Genomic DNA, 20,831 nt, shown 5'->3' with positions numbered 1-20,831 from the left:
AAGAACTTTTTTCTAGTCAATGGACTAACAAGGTTTTTTTTTTTTTTTTTTTTTTTTAAATCCAAGTCGCCCAAAACAAGGCTAAAAGCCACTCTAGGTTAAGGGCTACAAGGAAGAAAACATAGACATGCAGAAACTCAGTGGAGCTGAAGGTAGGAATTGACATTCCTCTTAAAAGATGGAAGATCATAGGATGAAGGGAAACATGCACCAGGCAAGGAGTTCCAAAGAGATGCAGTACGAGGACTACTCAGTTAAGCCCCGTTCATACGTCCTGCGAATGCAGATGCGATAAAAAATTTTGGGATCACAGGGCTGTTATTCATAGCAAATGTTTAGCAGGAACTGAGCACAAGTCGACTTTCATGTGCGAATTACTCCTTGTGAATTTGTGACGTCAAAGTTCGCATCGCATGCGCATTCGCAGGGAGTATTTATCCAGGCTTTAGGCGGTTTTGCTTTGTTCAAACTAGAAGTGTTTAAAAGCGTAACCAGTTAGCCTCCCCAGTGGTTTATTATTTGATAAATAAACTTGCAACTTACGCTCTGACTGAACTCCCAGGATCTGCGACATATTGGACGCAGTGTTTCTTCTTGAAGGTTGTTGCCAGCCAAGTCCCTCTTTTCTTTCTCTGAAAAATACAATTGTATTATAATATTATTATTACAATCTTATTACAGTCACTCACTTTTCTTGTGATGTATTTTACTGATTTTGGGGGTTGAAAAAAAAATTGACTAGAGTGGGATTCGAACCAACGACCTCCGGATTAGCACGTATTATATATAGATTACATTATTTGTTTTTGGACAAACGAACTCATTTTCATTCACTGGTTGGTGTCAATAAATACGGCCAACCTGGAAATATTTAACGATGCTATGTCAGATTTTTAGCCCCAAACATTAAAAAATTGATTTTTTTGAGTGAAGGGTATTTCAAAGAGTATCACCCGCTCTAACGAAAAAAAGTTTGACTTTTACTTTTGATGGTCAGGGAACCATGACAACAACAATTTGAAAACATAAGAATTGGTCACGTGATATATTGTCGGGATCCCGACAAAGACTAATTTTACTGCTACTAATAATTGGCGGACTTTTTCGAGCAATGGCTCAAATGAAAGCTTGTAACTTTCTCGATCCCCATCAAAATACCTATTGAATTTTAAATCAAAAATTTTGGGTCAAATTAGCCAAAAATCTGACATATAGCATATTTAATCAAATTATTGGTTTTGTTTCAGTGCCAACAACAAAATACAGTTTATATTGTGTGTCATGTCCGAGCGGTTAAGTGCATCAGACTCGAGTTATGGTAGCAATCTAATTAGGGTGACACTTGTGTCCTTGAGCAAGACACTTAACTATAATTGCTTCTTTTCAACCAAGGTTAAAACTAATACCCCTATTTGCACCCCCCTTGAATTTGTCAATGATCATAATTAATTCAGTTCATCAATTTTAGGATCAAAAGCTTTTATACTCGGCATACCATATCACAATTCTCCTTTGTGCGTCGCAGACTTCGCTCAGCGGTCGCCGTACGTACATGATGGGAAAGGCTTATATCCGTGTAACGGCGCATTGTGTTGTCGTCTTAAACCGCAGGCTCGTTATGGCAATTTTGATGCGTGTTGCTCTATTTATACTGGTTTGGCAGATCCAAAGGATTGAGCCATCAACCAATCAACATGGAGTAGTGGGGCAAGTGACTTGATTGGTCGTACATGTAAGTGAGATACGTCACTGTCAGCAGGGTTGGCCACAGTTTTTTGATGTAGCAGGTGAAACCAAATTAAGTGAGTGAGCACGAAACACATTGCCCCCCCCTTATGGCAAGAGATGCTCTATGGTTCGAGTTGAGCAACCCTGGCTTAATTCAGTGAACCAATTTTTTCTTTAAATCATCAGTTTGTTGGGGTACATATTTGATTCCTGAACCTGCTAAAGGATGTTGCTTGTACTTTTTATTAGTTTTCCAGTCGTTGACAGTAATTTAACAAGGGAAAATTGGAGGAGGCAAAACAAAATTGGGGAAAATAATAACAAAAAAACAAAAAAAATAGCCGGCAGCAAAAGTCAGAGTCCATGTAGCCGGCGAAATGCGGCAGCCGGCGCTTCTTGACACACTGGTGTCGGCCAATGAGTTTGGTAAATTTGGAGGGAAACTTCCTGTTTCAAGGTCACTTTGTCACAGCTTGTGATTTTTAAGCAGCCTTTAGGCCTATAAGAAATTTATTCTCATGAAAAATCATGTGTTTTGGTAGAATTACATTCAAATACAAAGATGTTTGGCACAATTAAGCACTTTAAAGGCATTCTTACCTGAACAACACAATTCAAGTTATTAATTACAATGTTTATTGTTTCATAAAATAGGGACGCTTTTCAACACTGAACTAGCCAGCTGGACCACAAGGATAGAATTGTGACATCGCCTGTGATGTTTTGGCCAGTGTGTTGAAGGCAAAGTATAGATGATGTGACCTCTGATGTCACTCGAAAACAATAACATTATTCGCGCACATACCGCCGGGCAAAACCTTTGTGTTTTGGCAGCCAGCTAGAACAGTAGAAAGTGTATGCAATCTTACCATGACTACGCGTCTTTTTGCCTGGTGAAACATGACGTATACAGTGTTTTGTCAATAGAGGGCAGTTTAAATGTAAACATAGGTCACATCGTCTATACCTTACAAGGCTTCGGTTTGTGGAACCATTTGATTGTATTAATCCTAATATGTAAATACAACATAAAAATTCATTTCAAAAGATGATCGCAATATTGGAAATTTTTCCAAAAATCTGGAGCGCTTATGTCCACGAAGGAAAAAAAAACTGCAGTTGGACTACAGTACATGTATACACAATCTGAGAAACATAGGGCCTAACTGTCAGTAACTCAGCAGCGCTTCTCAGATTCAAATTTTGGGGGATAACAAATTAAGTGATATCTTGTTTACATAACCCCAGAACTCCGAAGTAAAAAGTTTTTTTCAAAATGCATTGTACGTACTATCCAAAGCTGCTGTATTGACCCATTTCACCTGACGCCATCATCAGAATAATCTTGGATGCGCCATTTTGGTGGTCAATGTCAACGTGTGTTATTCAGTGAAGTGCGCATTTTTAGGTGACGCGGCGTTTATACGTAAGCCTATTGACCACCAACATGGTGAGCGTGGCATCAGTCGCCGCGTGTGTTGCGCGTGCAAGGGGTCAATACTTCTTACCAAGTTTTGATTGCCATTATTTTTCAGAGTAATTACCAAACGTAAAAGGCCTATACAGACCCTTTTAGAGATCCTATGTCAGATTTTTGGCCGATTAATGACCCAAAAATTTTGATTTAAAATTCAATAGGTATTTTGATGGGGGGGTTGAGAAAGTTACAAGCTTTCATTTGAGCCATTGCTCGAAAAAGTCCGCCAATTATTAGTAGCAGTGAAATAAAGGGCTCAAAATTTGGGACCCCGACAATATATCACGTGACCAATTCTTATGTGTTTTATAGAAATCGTTTTAAATTTTTGTCATGGTTCCTGACCATTAAAAGTAAAAGTTAAACTTGTTTTCGTTAGAGCGGGTGATACTCTGTGAAAAACCATTCATTAAAAAAAAAATCTATTTTTTAATGTTTGGGGCCAAAAATCTGACATAGCATCTTTAATAGTGATGCTTTTCAACACTGAACTATTTAGCAGGACCACCACTTGGAGTGAATTGTGACCGGTCCTCGGATGTTTTGGCCAGCAGGCTATCTGTTTAAAGTCAGTGGACACTATTGATTATAACTCAAAACAATTATTAGCATAAAACCTTACTTGGTAGGCCTGACGAGTAATGGAGAGCTGTTGATAGTATAAAACATTGTGACAAACGGCTCCCTCTGAAGTAACACAGTTTTCAAGAAAGATACCAATAGTGTCCAGTGTCTTTAAGGGAGAACATCAAGCATACCAACCTTTTTCCTGAAACCTTGTTCTTTTACGCTCTCGTTTCCCGAGTCTTCCATGGCACTCGATCCATCATCGCTTTCTTCGTTGTTGTTTCCAGGTTTATAGATTTTGGATCGTTCAGGTAGCTGCCTCATTGGTATAGATGCCATTGTTGTCTTTTTCTCTGGCAGTTGCATATATTTATTCTGTAAATTGTCAAATTCAAAAGCACAGAGTCAAGGACTTAATTTAATAAAAAAAAAATTTTTTTGCTGAGCAAGAATTGAGTTGGGAATGTTGGGTCACAAAAACCTGCTTAAATGCTAAGAACGATTTTTCTTAGCCCACCTTGTTTCAAGAGCTGTTAATGGCTCTCTTTTAACATCGGTCCCATCACAGTCGTCATAATGAGGTGGATGTTAAAAGAGAGCCATTTTAAAGCTCAACACGGTGGCCTAGATCTTTCTGTGCTTAGAAACATTTTGTGCTAACTGATTTTATGAAAATGGGTCTTGATTGTTATTCTGGATATATTTAGGCCTACTTTACTTCCAGTAAACTGGGGCGCTGTACTCCTTTCAAATGATGATATGCAATTTCAAAAGGTTTGAAAAAACCCCAGAGTAAAACAGCGCCCTTGCTGCCAGCAGTTACTGAGTTTATTACTTCCACCATGTATAAATCAATTGTTATTCTGGAAATTCAAACTGCAGAATAATATTATTGTGGAATTTCTCGATTAAATTTTCCATATCCTGCCACCAATTTTTCACCCATTTTTACAAAAAAGGATATCTCATTGAGGTCAATTAGATACTATCATAGGTCATATGTTACTGACCCTCATATGTTTTCGAACTCAAACTGTGATCCCTCGAGACTGTGCAAGCTCCACCAGTGATAGAAGCTCTGCTGTTTATTTACAGTCTGTATACAGTATTTTTGTCAGGCTTAATCATGCTGAGAATAAAGTTTCCTGTCAGAGAATGCTCAAACATAATAAAATAATTGATTTGGGGCATAAATCACTAAGTGCATTATTATGCCGACAATCAAATGAGTCTAAAAAACATCATCCAACCTGGAAAATAGAAACAAAATTATCATCTGCTAGATTGAGTTTCATTATCCTTAAGTCACTACATTGTCGATAGGTCACGTGATGTGGTTGCTTTTTGGGATTCCATGGTGTGCCAATATGGGGAAAAAATTAAAATATTTTAAATGAAAATGATTTTTTAATTTGTTTTATTAGGCCTAACGGCAGACTATAATAAATTCTGATAAACGTAATAAATAATGTCCACATTAGAGAGAAAATATAACAGATTGATTTCTTACTCCTGAAACCAAACATTGCTGGTCTGAAATGGGGGAAAACAGATTTTTTTGAAGTGTTTGTGCTTCAAGGGGGTTGCGGTGTTTTCTTACATGCCTTGTGATATCTCCGGATTCTAATCAAGTAGCGATATGTTTTTGGACAAAAATGTAATTAAATTTGTTTTATTATCGAATGAGATTTTTAAATTTATTTTGCACGCCATACTAGCTTCTGCATATTCAACTTGGATAGATGATTTTTTTTTAAATCATATAGTTTTTTACTAAGAACAATTTTCCTGTTGTTATCCCACTGAAAACCCATTGACAACAGCATAATATTATTTCATATCGATAGAAAAAGTGGTGGCACGCAACTGAAAGCTGAAACTTTTCCAAATTTTTCAGTGATGAGATTTGACGAGTGTAAACATTCCTGCAAATTGACTTATCAGCCTGAATTTTCTCTTCTTCTAATTCTACCCAACATCCATGATGATATATTATTCCTATTATTACAATTCAGGCTCTTCTTTGGACCTAGGCCTACTTCTAGAAACTATAAATAAAGCTCCTCACGGTAGAGCCATAGTTTCTAGAAGTACTTTGGACCACCATGGAGGAAGAAAATAAGATTAAGAATAAGATGCCGATCCATGCAAATTAAAAAAAACATGTTATTGTTACCATTTCACAAGCTTTGCTGCCATTGTCACTGTGATGTGCAGCAGAACTTCCTTGCCTCCAATCCGCGCACGCAGTGCAACGTAACAATCTCCCTCTTTTTTAGTTGGAATCCGTCTTCAATTCCTTGTTTCTAAAACTCCATCTTGTCCACAGACCCCACCAGGCAATCTGTCACTGTTTCACGACTAGGCTCCCACGGCTAAAAAAGGAAGATAGGAGCCTCATCATAATCATAAACATTCGACCACACTTTGAAATAAAATTCACGGAATTTACAAGGTTACAACGGTCACTCACCATCATATCCGGAGCAATTATCCCCATCTTCCGTACACACTACTCTATTCTGTTTTGTGTTTACTGCTGTTATGTAATTATTGATCTTCTATCTAATTCAACACACACACAAACTTTCTCATTATTTTAGACATGTCGACCAGTCGAATAACAAACTACGGGGCCTAGGGCGCCACCACTCGTTTTAAGAAAAAACTTTCCGTATCAATCGTCGTCCGTGCCAACACTTTTTCAATTAACAAACAGAAATTTTGAGTAAAATAAGATACAATTTTTCTTCATAACGAATGAAATAGTGGTGGCAAGATACGGAAAGTTTTCCTTAATTCACATCAATTGAAGATTTCGCAACAGGATTTCTTCCACACAAGTTTATTACAGTTTATTTTGAAACGTCTCTATGGATTTGAAACGTGCACGTGCAGTGTCTATTACCATTCAACCTATTTTGATGACTGGATCTCCTATAATAAAACGATTACAACCTTTATCAATCAATCATTCAATCAATCAATCAATCAATCAATCAATCAATCAATCAATCAATCAATCAGTCAATCACTCAATCAATAAATCAATATAACATTTATTTCCACATTCACATGGATGCATCATCCTAAAAGCCGAGTCTTGTGGTGGATGTGCCCGTTACAACAATACAAAACAAAACAGGATAACAGCACTAAATAGATGAATAAATAAATACTAACTATTACGGTAGATAACTACATAAAGGTTTAACCATGGTTAAACAAGGTTCAATAAAAGGATTTTGATCTAATAACACGTACGACACAATTACAGTATAACTTACAACGGTATTTGGGGTTCTTAGTTCTGATTAGACGGGCTAAATATAGGCTGATATATGACCGTTGTTGTATAAACGAAAGAACACTTTGTTATTCTCTTTAATAGTTTTAATATTCACAAAACTAAAAACTGTGTTTACAATTATTCTGGAAGTGTATCTAAAAAACAACTTTGAGGGACTCGGGTAGGGAGAAATTGAAAGCATTGATGAGACAAGATGGTTTTCACATCCATCTTAAAAAATGATTAATGACTTGAGCAGTGGAAGAAAACTCATTCCGAAACTCCATCAAAGTTAAAGGTCCTGTACACCTTTAAGAATTGTCAAAGACCAGGGCCCAATTTCATGGCTCTGCTTACCGTAAGCACAGAATCGGTGCTTACGGAAGCAGGGAATTCCGTGCTTACGGCAAGCGTATTTCACGGGTTAGCAGCGAATTTGGGCTTCTGCGCGTGGTGGCGTACTTCATGTTACCAGGCATTCTACGCCATTACGGGGCTAGCACAGAAATTCGGCGCTTGCACGTAAGCGGGGAATCGCGATCATAAGCGCAAAATTCGGCGGTAAGCAGAGCCATGAAATTGGGCCATGTATTCTCACTTGATGTAGGCCTATATCCCGCCAACACATGCATAACAAAACTGTGAAATTGTTGACTCAATTGGTCATCAAAATAATATGCTGTATAATGATTTCCACACTTTCCACAGAAAATGAAAGGCAGTTTCGAAAAGGCAACTAACACACAGGCCAGTGCCTAATTATATACAGTTGTTTAAAGACACTGGACACTATTGGTAATTGTCAAAGACCAGTCTTCTCACTTCGTGTATCTTAAAATATGCATAAAATAACAAACCTGTGAAAATTTGAGCTCAATTGGTCGTCGAAGTTGCGAGATAATAATGAAAGAAGAAAACACCCTTGTCAGACGAATGTTTGTGCTTTCGGATGCTTGATTCCGAGACCTCAAAATTCTAAATCTGAGGTCTCGAAATCAAATTTGCGGAAAATATTACTTCTTTCTCGGAAAACTACGTCACTTCAGAGGGAGCCGTTTCTCACAATGTTTTATACTATCAACCTCTCCCCATTACTTGTTACCAAGTAAGGTTTTATGCTAATAATTATTTTGAGAAATTTTAACAGAAAATATTTAACATGTGAAAATTTCAAGGGCGTTTGTGAGACATCGCCGAAGATCTGGAGCGAATATTCCCCCTAAAAGTAATAGGAATATAAAACCTGAGAGTCGTTACTGCAGCAGTAAACGCTTCTCAGATTCAAATTAATTTGGGCCATAAACCTATATAATTTTGTCACATAACAACATCATATGCTTTGAATTAAATGTTTCTCAAATTGCTATAACTATACTATCAAAATCTGCTGCAGACTTATAACCAAATGTTTGTATTGTCATTACGATTGGTAACCTTCCCTTTAAAGACACTGGACATTTGGTAATTGTCAGAGACCAGTCTTCTCACTTGGTGTGTATCTCAACATGCATAAAATACAAAACTTTGGCAATTTCAACTCAATTGGTCGTCGATGTTGCGAGAGAATAATGGTCCAAACCTTTGACAATTTGAACTTTAATTTTGTGGTCAAATAGGCAAAAACTGACTTTTATCATCTTTTAAAACCAAAGGATGGACTTAGTTTACTCATCTAAACACACACAATGATGGCATTTCCACATGTAACAGATTGTTTCAAAAGACCGCGTGTTGATTTGTGGTTTACTTTATAAAAAAATAGTTTTGAAACAAAGGCTTGGAATTTTTCCTGGTCCAATGAAATAGCACCAGGTAACGAACCATCTTCCGTGAGGTATTGCAACCTTCTTCTGGGAATGATGTGACGAAACCAAGTTCCTTATTTAGGGACAAGTTCAACCTTATAAAAGTCCAGATCTTTTTGGAGTTCAGCATACATCCTTCAAACGCCCAGAGAACAACCTTGAAGAACAACATACTTATTCTGCATAACAAAATTATTGACAAACTAAGAAAGATAAAACTTTTGAACGAGAATTCAATTTTGAATTGAGAAAAGAACCAGAGTGCGCCAACGTTACATCTTGAGAAAACGAATCAACCCGTCTGAAAGGTAAAGTACCTAACCATCTTCTTCCAAATTTATAAATTAAAAGTTATCAAAAAGGTTACAGCGATCAAAAGCACATTATTTTTTGTTAATCCGAAGACAAAAGAGAAAGAGATAAATACAACAGCATAGGGCACTCATACAGAAACATCAAAGAATCTGTCGCTCAGCTTATCACCTGGACCCAATTTCAAAGCTGTTTAAAAGCAGAAAACACAGCTTGACAAATTTCTTTGCTAAGAAAAAAAATGATCGGGGCACCATGAAACTGGCACAATGAAACTGGGCACAGGTCACCAAAACATGGAAGGAGAAATAGGGAAGAAACATGTTGCAAGGGACACTGACTCGGGGTGCTTCAAACTGATCTCCCAACTTAAAAGAGGGATAGAGAAGAACGGGAAAAGCTCATCATGATCATGATTCCAACCTCGGTCGATTAGGGAGAGGGAGAGACACATTTGAAACTTTTTGTTATCATTGATGTAACTTTTGTGTAATGATTGTATGTTTAATTGTTTTAACACCTTTATAAAGATTGTCACTGATAACCAACCTTTATATCAGATAGGATTTGAAACTTTGCATGGTGGAAGTATAACCAAGAGAGGTTTGCGGTAACACCATTTAAATATATCTCTTGTAGGTAGGCCTATCATGGATCTGAAAAGAGCAATTATTATGTCATTTGAAAACAAGTGAAAATATTCAAAATTTAACATGATTTTATATGTGAACTCCCCAAAAATAATTATCAATAATTTGATATTTTGTTCAGCTCGATTTCTTCAGAATGCACATCAGTAGAAACAAAGATCTCCCCAAGCAATTCGGTTGCTTGTTTGCTGGCATCATTCCGGCATGTCTTACCCTAGCAGTGCTGATTCAGACCGGGGCAAATGTGCTCGGGAACCCCGTCGGGCAAACGCCAAGCCCCGCTGCTGACGCACATTGCGTAATCGATGATAAATTGTACAGCGATTACGTCGTAGGTTTGGGTGATCTCGTCAACGAAATATACACGGAGTGTCAGGTAACAATTAAGGCGATACTAAGATGGGGGGGGGGGGGGGTTTGGTCAGACATTGCCCTTCAGGTTTTTATACAGTAGTCAGGATAGTCAACTCTGTGATCTTGGCCCAAAAGGTTTGAGTAGCCTAAATTGTAAACATAACTTGTCATCAATGTATCTTGTGTGGAAGAATGAGACATCACAACCAGTTGGGTCGAATGAAGTGACATTACGCACTCAAAAACAAATTAATGCGTTTTTTATTCACATCTAAACAAGTAAGTTGAGCCGGTTTGAGTATAAATCCACAGATTGAATGTTAAAAGTTTTATCATTCACATCAGAAAGTTGTTTTATTCACATCTTAAAAAAAGGGAAAAAGTTAAGGCAAGTTAAGATGGAAGCCAGCATCAGTTTTTACTAGACTGGATACGTCTGGCTAAAAAAAAGGACGAGCCCTGCATATACATGTGTATAATAAGGGGGAAAAATGCCTTGGATCGGACGAGTTGGTCTATAAAAAGCGTTTTGTAACCGTTTGTTATGAAATACATGGTTTGAAAGATGTTTTAAAAGTAGAATACAATGATCCACACAAACTTGCCTCACAATTATTTGCGTGGTTTTCCTTTTGATTTGCGAACTAACACGGTCGGCCATTTATGGGAGTCAAAAATTTGACTAGACCCTTCTCGTGATGGCGAAGCCATCATTTTCTCCTGTACAACTTGTAACTATTGTGTATGTCTCAAGATTTAAAATAAATAAATAAATAAAATAAATAACATGATAGCAAGACCTGGACAGCTTAAGCCTATAGATAAATTCACTGGACAAAAAGTTAAATTGTGAGCATTGTTCCATTACTTTTATAGTCTAAAAAATAAAAATCTAACAGATGTATTTTTGATATTGTTATAAATTGTTGATATTTAAAACACCTTGTTTTACCCTTTCAGGAAGTTTATGAATACAGTTACGAGTCCATCTCAGAATTTCAAGAAACTTTTCGATCTTCTGCTACCAATCTGACGGAATCCATTGGCGTAAGACACTTATTTTGTATAACTAATCAATAACTCAAACAAGCCGAAACCCTGTTCACGTTGAAAACCAATTTACCAAACTTACCAAAGTTCCCAAAGTGTTCTTTTATTGTACCAGTGTTGTTGCATGTTAATATTTTGCACGTGCCTCTATTGTTAAAGAAACTGTGGGCTATACGTTAATCCGGAGGTCGTTGGTTCATGTCCCGCTCCGGTCAACTCCATATTGCTCAAACCCAAAACTACTTAAAACATATCAGTCAGTTTCCCGTGTGATACATTACTTGATGTACATTATATCGATAAACCACTTTCTCTCTGTTTTAACAGGCGTTGACACAACTGCGGAGTGCTGTGTGCGATGTGGCGACCCTTGGCCGTTGGTTGGAGCTTGCAGACGGCGTGAACGAGTTGGATGAGATAGCCGACGGTGGCTCGTTCCTCGTGCAACTAACAGACGCCTCAGTGACAGCCTTGCATAGCAAAGTACGAATGCTAAACTTTTTCGCAAATACTTTCTGAATCTGTATTATATAGTCGGCAAAGCATTATAATGAAAACATCACACACACTTTTTGTAAAGGAGACAAACGTGGGAGGAAAAAACTACTATCATAGGGAAAACCAAAGTAGTCAGAGTTAGGGAGTGAAAAGCCTAACCCACATGCAAGGATCTGGGCCCAATTTCATAGAGCTGCTAAGCACAACTAAAATTTCTAAGCATTGTATTTCTTCCTTGATAAAAACAATATAGGCCTACCAACCAAATGTCCATGTTGTTTTAAGTTAAGCAAACAACAGCTGAATACCAGTAACAAGCAATATGCAACAAATTGAAATTTTGTTGGTAGGCCTAATCCTGTTTTTATCAAGGAACATTTTTCAGGCTAAGCAAATTTGTGTGCTTAGCAGCTCTATGAAATTTCGCCCTGGTCCGGGCTCAAACGTACACAGAGGTGAAAGGCATGGAGAGAAACCACTGGGAAACCGGACTGCCCACGTTGACGCAGTTTAGTCGAGTGAGAAGGGTAGGAGGTTTTTTTCTTAGGAATGATGGAGCCAACAAAAAAAGTCACCAACAGTTTAATTGTGTGTGTGATCAAACCGAAATATACATGACATTACAAATCTGTGAAAATTGGGCCTAAACACGTTGTGGGACTCATCAACTTATTTTCAGCATGTAAACACATTGCCTTACTTTGGGTTGCAACAACCGAGATCGGCTGGCTGTTGCATGTTTTGTGTAGGCTTTTCAGATACAGTTTGATCAAGTGTGATTCCATCACAGAAGGAAATACTTCAAAGAAAAGAAAAAATGGTTCTCATTATATGAACTTCGCAATCAACAAGATTTCAGATCAAAAATAAACAGCAATATTTTTCATCCTTACCAATCCCGCCGTCGGTTTCACAAAGAGATAGGACTCGTCTTATCTCGAGTTAGGACGAGTTATAGGACGAGTAACTCATCCTAACTTAGGATTAATCTTAAGGTCTGCATGGTACAGTGCAGGGTTGGGACTCGTCCTAAGTCCTAAGATTAATCTTAAGTTAGGAAGAGTTTTATGAAATCGACGGCTGCATCCTTGAAGATTGGGAGGAGTTCACACACAAATTGACTCCAGGACCGACATACTAAACTGTCGCGACAGCTCAATATTTCCAATCCAAACATTGAGCAAAGCAGATTTATATAAACGTGTGAACAACCAAAACATTATAATGTGGACTCAGAATCTTGTTAAAATTTTAGATAGTGGACCTCGAAACATGTGAGACTTTCAAACCAACGACCAGCCCTGGCAGCCCTACCGAGGCACCGAGCACGGACTCACCATGCTCCTCGGCAAACCAAAAGGTAGGCCTATAAAACACCATCCTCTCGGAAACTTCTTCTATGAAGCCCACACTGCAAAACTGCGGTGTTTAAAATATAGACAGCATGGTGTTGTCACATATTGATACCGAAGAAAGAATCATCATTTGGTTTTTAAAGACACTAAACACTATTGGTAACTGTAAAAGACCAGTCTTCCCACTTGCAAACCTGTGAAAATTTGAGCTCAATTGGTCTTGTTGTGAGATATTAATGAAAGAAAACAACACCATTGTCACACGAAGTTTCAGATGCTTGATTTCGAAACCGCAAAATCGAATTCTGAGGTCTCGAAATCAAATTCGTGGAAAGTTAATTCTCTCCCGAAAACTGCGTTATATCAGAGGGAGCCGTTTCTCACAATGTTTTATACTATCAACAGCTCTCCATTGCTGTTTACCAAATAAGTTTTTATGCTAATAATTATTTTGAGTAAATAAAACAAATTCAATTGTTTTGCGGAAATTAATTTTATTTCACAAACCTATGTTTTTTTTTTTAATGGACTCAGTTTTTGCGGTGTAGCTCTAAAAAGCTTACCGTAAAAGTAAAACAAAATTAAGTTGGACTGCGATTCATTCTTATGTTTGTGCATAAATTTGCATCACAAATATTTAGATGGTTTTCACTTTGATTTTTTTTAAACCACAGTACATTCAACCGCCATCTGATGACCTAAACGACAATCCATTGCGGGTGGTCGCCATTTTGGATGAAATGCGTCTGGCTGTCGCAAGTCTCGATGCAGTCGTCAAAAGAGACTTCAGCTAATTCTACGCGCTAAAGGCTCCTAGTCCTACATTTATTTGAGATCAGGCATTGGTTTGAAGATTTCAAGATACATGAAACGAGTCTAACTGCAGAAATGACGTGGCTTTGAAAAGCTCACAGGGTAAATTAATTTTGATATAGATTTTTAAAAGAGAGTACTTTTTACAAAAGGTACGTATAAATAAATCTTATATTTAAAATTGAATAACCGTGGTTTTTATGAAAATACACCCTTCTAGCCAATTTACCAAGTTGGTGTAATTTTGGAAAGCCTTTTATACCAAAAAAATATGTTTATATTTTGTAAAGATATTTACATTGGGTGTGGGCCTATAATAGCACTGGTTAACTGGGAAATATAAATGATATTATTTCGACTAATGATACTATACTAATTTTTAAGTTAAATCGTGCAATAACTATTTCATACTGTTTCTAAAAGTGCTGTAATGATCACGTGCGTCAAAATTGGCGGGTAACAAACACCAATATGCTAATATCCTAAGCAATTTGTATACAAAAATTATTTAGAGTCTTTAATTTGTGTTTGGACTCTTTCAAAGGCTCAACGGGTTTTGACAAATAAGTAAAATGGAATAGTCCAGATTAGAAATGGAATGGTCCAAATTTCACCCGCGATTCTATTTTGAGACAAAACGCTCACATGCATCCACTTATGCAATGTGTATAAATAAATTTATTTTCAACCATGATCAATTACGATTGGAGGGTAACTACAGAACATGGTGTATCAGGCATCCAAGGATGGAACCCCCCCCCCCCCCCAGTATTGAATCCCCCCCCCCCCCCCCATTGTAGTAACAGAATATTATAGGTTTCATATTCATCAGGGTTAATATAAAAAAGTACTTAAATTTTTAATAAAGGCTATAACAATTACCCAATTGTAGTAAGAGTAAGTAGTATAGATTTCATATTCATAAGGGTTAATATTTCAATTTTCAATGAAGGCTATAGGCAACACTGCAATTATTGTAACAATAGCATTTATTTGCATTGTATCTATACAAAATATATAATTTATTTATTTATTATTTATATTTACATTGTTAATCGCAAATAAAAGTTAAGTAATTTAGCAAGATATCATTTGTCTTATTATTCTGTGGCCTACCCCGTTTGTTGAAATCATTGTCTACTTTTAAGTTTACGCCAAATGTATATTCTCTTCTTCGGACACCATTGGTTTTTTTCAACTCACTACAACCCTCCTACTGTCTGATCATTTAATATCATTCACTATGGTTTGGAACCATAGATAAACTGATAATCCGCAACCAATCATGTGATGAGTGCATTACACATTAATGTACACCCACATCTTTGTTGTGTACATTATGTTGACATTCATTTGTTCTGTGAACCTAATGAAAAAAAACACCCCACATTTTTCAACGAGTTAAAAACACTGTGTGGATGTGTGTAAGTCCACATAGTGTTTCAAGTCTCTGCATTGTGTGGACCTCATTGTTCACAGAGCCCAATTTCTTACAGCTTCTTAAGTAGAAAATCATGCTTAACAATATTGTGCTTAGCAAAAATAAGCAGGGTCACAATTTTGAGCTTAGCAAAAATAAACAGGTTACCCATCACAGAGTGTATATGTGTCAAGGTATTTTGGCTGATAACCTTATTCTGGGCCCAATTTCATAGAGCTGCTTTAGCACAAAAGATTGCTCAAGCAAAAAAAAACCTTGCTTACTAAAATCAGATTACCGGCCAAGAGTCCACTCAATTGTTATGCTATGTAAACAACAGCTAAATACCAGTCACAAGGAATGTACATGTATATGGCATGAAATTTTGGCCAGTAACATGTGTAAAATAAGCGAGCTATTTTTGTGCTTAAGCATTTTTTTTGCTTAAGCAGCTCTATGAAATTGGCCCCAGGTAAGAATATGTTTATTGCGCAACTTTTCGTGCTTAAGCAGCTCTGTGAAACTGGAACCCACTTCCACGCTTCATATGTAACACTTAATCAAAGTTATAGTTCTGTGCGCAGTTCTACCTTTTTATACACAACCCATGCAGTTGAATGGTTGGTCAAAGCCCTGAAAAATGACACCAACAGTAGGAGGGTTAGAGTGAATAGTTACATCATGTTACAACCAATATTATCTGGTAAACGTAGGGTGTCGTGGCCGAGCAGATAAGAGCACTGAACTCGAGCTCTGGTGCTTCTGTTTTCCAGAGTGTGGGTTCGAAACCCGGTCGTGACACTTGTTTATCTGAGCAAGACACTTAACTACAATTGCTTCTCTCCACCCAGGGGTAAATGGGTATCTGTGAGGGCAGAGATGGTTCTTGTGATTGAATTACCCGAGTAGCCCATATTAATGTTGCACAGGCTGCATACTCCCCACCAGGGAGCTGAGAGGGAGCTGAGATGGTTTAAGGAGTGATTTAAAACCCAGTGACCAGGGGTAATAATGTGAAGCGCTTTGGAATGCCCTCCGGGTGTGAAAAGCAAAACTGGTTATTATCATTATTATTAAACTTGACACACAACAATCTTTCCAATCTCCATTATTTGTGCATGAAAAACGTGTAAACGACTTATTTGAGGTTAAGTACATTACTAATTACATGAACAATTAATCCTCAAACCACCAACAAATTTGAAAGCCCCCATACTTTTACAATAAGGCACCGAAAAAAACCCATACACACAGCGTGTTATTGTAAGTACACAAAAAACTAAAATCAACAATACACAGTTGCAGTAAAATATTCTGTATTCAATAAGTCTAGCCAGCCAACTCTTAAGTTAACATATTTTTAAAGATCTGTGCCCAATTTCATAGATCTGCCTTAGCATAAAAATTTGCTAAGCACAACAAAATTATGCTGTCCAGCATAAGTTGCCAGCTAAATTACCATTTTACATGCAGCATCTGTAACTGGTATCTTGCTTATTGGTGCTTAGCAGAAATTTGGTTGTAAGCAATAATTTCTGCGTGAGCAGCTCCATGAAATTTCTAAAACTGTTTTTGAGAGACTTAAATTGTTCCATTATTCAAAACACAAAATGTATTACCGAGCAACTAATTTTAATATGAAGATTGGATTTTAATTGTATATTCTACAATTTTGTTATGGTTGATTTTTGTAAAGAAAATTATAAATTCAAGTTTAAACTTTAAATCACACTGTTATCATTGTTATTTATACTTGCGAGTTAAGACAAAATAATTTTTTTGGACATGATTAATAAAACCTCCACAAAAAACCCAGACATTTTAAGGCAAATGTAAATATACAAAAATATTGTGACACTTTCGATAAACAGTATTGTCCAAAGGCCCACACTTCGTGTATCACAACTTATATATAAAATAACAAACCTGTGAAAATTTAGGCTCAATCGGTCATCGGAGTCGGGAGAGAATAACGGGAAAACCCACCCTTGTTTCTGCACGTTTTGCCATGTCATGACATGTGTTTAAAATAAATCTGTAATTCTCGATAACGAGAATTGATAATTGAAAAATGAAAAGCATTTCATGGACTAATATTTCAAGAGAAGTCTTTCACCATTACCTTCGGTAAACCCTCTAAGTTATTTGTAAATCTGTGAACTTTTATTTTTTTTTCTGTTCCGAAAGTGTATAATGGCTTTTTAAAGTCTTTGTGGCAACTAAAACTTTTTACACAACAAGATTGTAGCAAAAACAAATGTGGTTATGGCAAATAGAAAATATTTATATTTAAAAAAGTAGTAAATCCTAAGTTATTCGCGCAATTAAACTAAACTTCCTGGTCCTTCCCACCATACACTCTTGTTTTGCAGATTATGTAGAATTAAAAGCCATTCCAACAGCTTTTTACTGCATTTTTTTTTTAAAGCCTTGCTGGTTGCATGTTTCCCTCAATCCTACAATCTAGACTATTTAAAGAGAAAAACCAATACCTATGTACCCTCAACTCCACCTAATAATTTGAATCTCAAATATTTGTCTTATTGTTGCAGCCTCTTACCAAGGGGGGTTTTAAGCCTTCTTTTGGGTAAACTTGTATAAGATACAAAAACAAACTTAAAGTTTTTACAAAAAAGAGGTTGTCGCAGAAGTAGTGATATATTACATTAAATTAGTGTTAACCTTTATTAGTTTATTTCATTGTGGCAGTTTGCATCAATTGTGAAATTTCTCCTATTTATCAAAAAAAAACAAAAAACAAAAATATAAAACATGTTTGTACAAATCCAGTGGATGGCCCTCATTGATAAGAGCAAGAAAACATGTTTTAAGATTTATACTTTAAAAATGACTGATGGCCGGTGTCAGATGCAATTATGTCTGCCATGCAATACTGGACACTTTTGCATATGCAATCGTGTCCGGGGCTATGCAAACATCGTCCGATGGACATGTACATTAATGTACATGTACAAGCGAGGGTGCATGCACTGAACCTACGTATATGCAGCATGAATATTCACGTATTTTATGATTGCAGGGAATACCCAACGGCCGAACATTTCCCATGTCAACATGCACTTAGCTTGTAAAAAAAATGGCGAACGTGTTCCGTCGACCAAGGGTGTTTAATTTACTGCAAGGCAGATTTGCATGGGGCGGACACAACTGCATATGCAAATGTGTCTGGGTGGACACAATTGCATTATGCAGCAGCGTCCGGGCAGACACGATTGCATATGCAAAACCGTTCGGCAGACATTATTGCATATGCAATAGTGTCCTCCAGATAGTATTGCATAGAGGACATAATTGCATGCGACATCGGCCTGAACTTCCTGATTTTCATTTGATTTTCTGGAATTAAATGATGGTTACAGAGGCCATTGTCTAGTCGAGCCACAACTACTCGGTTAATCGTGCGCCACCTCTACTACAAAAAAAACTCATCGACTACTATCAAAAAAGTCGCGACTACCTGTTTGACTAGCCAATTGTGTCGCTCGCAACTATTCACGACAACATAATTTACTTACGAAACACGCAATCAGACATCAGTGATAAATCCTTCAATCTTCTCAGAAGGAATTTTGCTATATTGTGTCTGCGGCAACGATTGCCGTAATGCATCTTTGGAACTAAAAATTAGTTGTGACTAGTGTTGAAGTCTCAACTTTTTGAGGCATATTCAGCTCAAATGGAGGCAAGTCTAAGCGTTCCGCGGTTCAAGCATTCGATGGCATACTTTCAGCCGCGGCTCACTGCCCAGGTTTTGCAAATCACGATAAATGTCTATTTAATTTTCCACACGAAAATTTCAAATCACGTAAATCACTTTCTTAGTCTGTCACTGAAATTTTTAAAGGACAATGATTGTTCAAAAAGCTCCAAAATAGTTTTGCAAAATAATTCCGCAGTTAGTCACTCGAACTTTTTTAGAATGACAATGTAAAGAAGATAATTAGTTATGACAATCAGGTTTAGACTTAATTGGTTAGTAGGTTCTTATAAGCATACTAAATTATGGCAAGGACAGCTTGGTTAAAAAAGAATACTCTGTCGATACTAACTTTAACATAAAACTAGAATCATAAACAGTAAACCTCACTAAACTGCTACTAACCAGGGTTAAAATGACGCCTTAAACCAAGTTGTTCAATCGACCACTAGATTAACAGCTCCCATGATGCCAATACCAACAAGAAGACACAGGATTTGTTTCACAGTCTCTCTGGAAAATAAAAACAAAAGGATCACCAATTATTGAAAAGAAAGAATGTAAATTATAAAATAACACAATCATGTCAATCAAAAGGTCAAGTTATAAACTCTACAAACATTTCTATTAACTATATGGGCACCTCTACGATCAGTCGCATTTCTGGAGCTTGCGAAAGTGTTCCTATATGTAACACACAACTCTTATACATGAGTATCCAACAGGATACTTATAAATGGTCAGCAACTTGAACTTATAGGTATACATGGTAAAACCATGGTCAGTCGCATTACGGTCAGTCGCATTACAGTTTTCCAGACAATGTAGCCACGCCTACATGGAGCCCAAGCTGAGTTCTTATTTGGAAAAATTGGGTTCATTCCTTGTCAACAGCTAAAGATAAATTGGTTTCATATGTTTGCTATAACTTCTAAGTGGAAAGAAAGTTGTGACAAAAAGTTTATTTTTTGGTTTCCTGTCCATGTTTGCTTGGAATTGCCCATATGCATGGAGGTTTTCTTCCTCCATGCTATATGTATCTGCTCATCTAGAAAGGGTTCTTTCTTTATGACCTGCAGGACACCCAAAGTTTTCACTTCTTTTGTTGTGGCAGTAGATTCAGCACCCCCCCCCCCCTGGAGATTCTGTCTAAAAGCGCCCTCTTTTGAAACAACTTCTCTCAGTCTTTCCAGTCTCCTGACGATGACTAGAGCAAGCTAGTCGAAACGTTGAGACCAATTCAGAACTGACCCACGGCAGTACAGTTAATTACGATCCTATAAGCTAAAGTAGTAGTCCAGTCTATTTTCTACACCATCCGCCCTGGTAATAGTTAAAAAGCAGGACAGTTCTTTTCAGAACTGAGAAGTCTCCCGAACCTCCGATTATCTACTCCGCGGCAGTAGAATAAAGCAAGACAGTTTTCTAAGAACAAACTCTACCTGGCAAGTAGATACAAACATGGTGTTACCGCAAACCAAATATACAACTTCTTTCAGCCTATACTAATATTTTCAATAGAGCACACACGCTGAGGACAATCCCCTATCCTGCCTGTATGGCAGGAGATTGTGTCCTACTTGTGTACAATCCTTGTGATAGCGCCCTCTTTTGAATCACCCTGCTTCAGCCCATGTTAACTTCCCATATGGGGGACTCCCTTGGACACAGGCTCCAAAGCTGGCATACAATTGTTTGTAACTTGACCAATTTCACGCTTGTCATCGTTCAAAGGCATTTCTTTATGACGGAAACGAATAATTCTGGAAAAAAATCAAGTCTTTGAAAAACTAAT

General features: G+C 37.2%; 2 protein-coding genes across 2 annotated transcripts in view; both read right to left on the bottom strand.

Moving 5' to 3' along the window:
• LOC117295124 (transient receptor potential cation channel subfamily M member 3-like) overlaps positions 1–6,369 on the bottom strand; it is a 42,939-nt gene extending 36,570 nt beyond the window's left edge. The window contains exons 1-4 of the mRNA XM_033777689.1: positions 6,246–6,369; positions 5,949–6,147; positions 3,968–4,147; positions 544–632 (exon numbers count right to left, since the gene is read on the bottom strand). Coding sequence (XP_033633580.1) covers positions 544–632; positions 3,968–4,147; positions 5,949–5,951 — 272 coding nt within the window. The 5' untranslated portion in view covers positions 5,952–6,147; positions 6,246–6,369. The remainder of the gene's footprint in view (positions 1–543; positions 633–3,967; positions 4,148–5,948; positions 6,148–6,245) is intronic.
• A 12,204-nt stretch (positions 6,370–18,573) lies between these two features.
• LOC117295112 (zinc transporter ZIP13-like) overlaps positions 18,574–20,831 on the bottom strand; it is a 29,468-nt gene continuing 27,210 nt past the window's right edge. The window contains exon 9 of the mRNA XM_033777679.1: positions 18,574–19,549. Within this exon, the coding sequence (XP_033633570.1) occupies positions 19,474–19,549 (76 nt within the window). The 3' untranslated portion in view covers positions 18,574–19,473. The remainder of the gene's footprint in view (positions 19,550–20,831) is intronic.

Source organism: Asterias rubens, chromosome 9, assembly GCF_902459465.1.
Source record: "Asterias rubens chromosome 9, eAstRub1.3, whole genome shotgun sequence".
NCBI classification, from domain to species: domain Eukaryota; kingdom Metazoa; phylum Echinodermata; class Asteroidea; order Forcipulatida; family Asteriidae; genus Asterias; species Asterias rubens.
The sequence above is the reverse complement of the archived record's forward strand: the minus strand, read 5'-3'. Positions and strand labels throughout refer to the sequence as shown.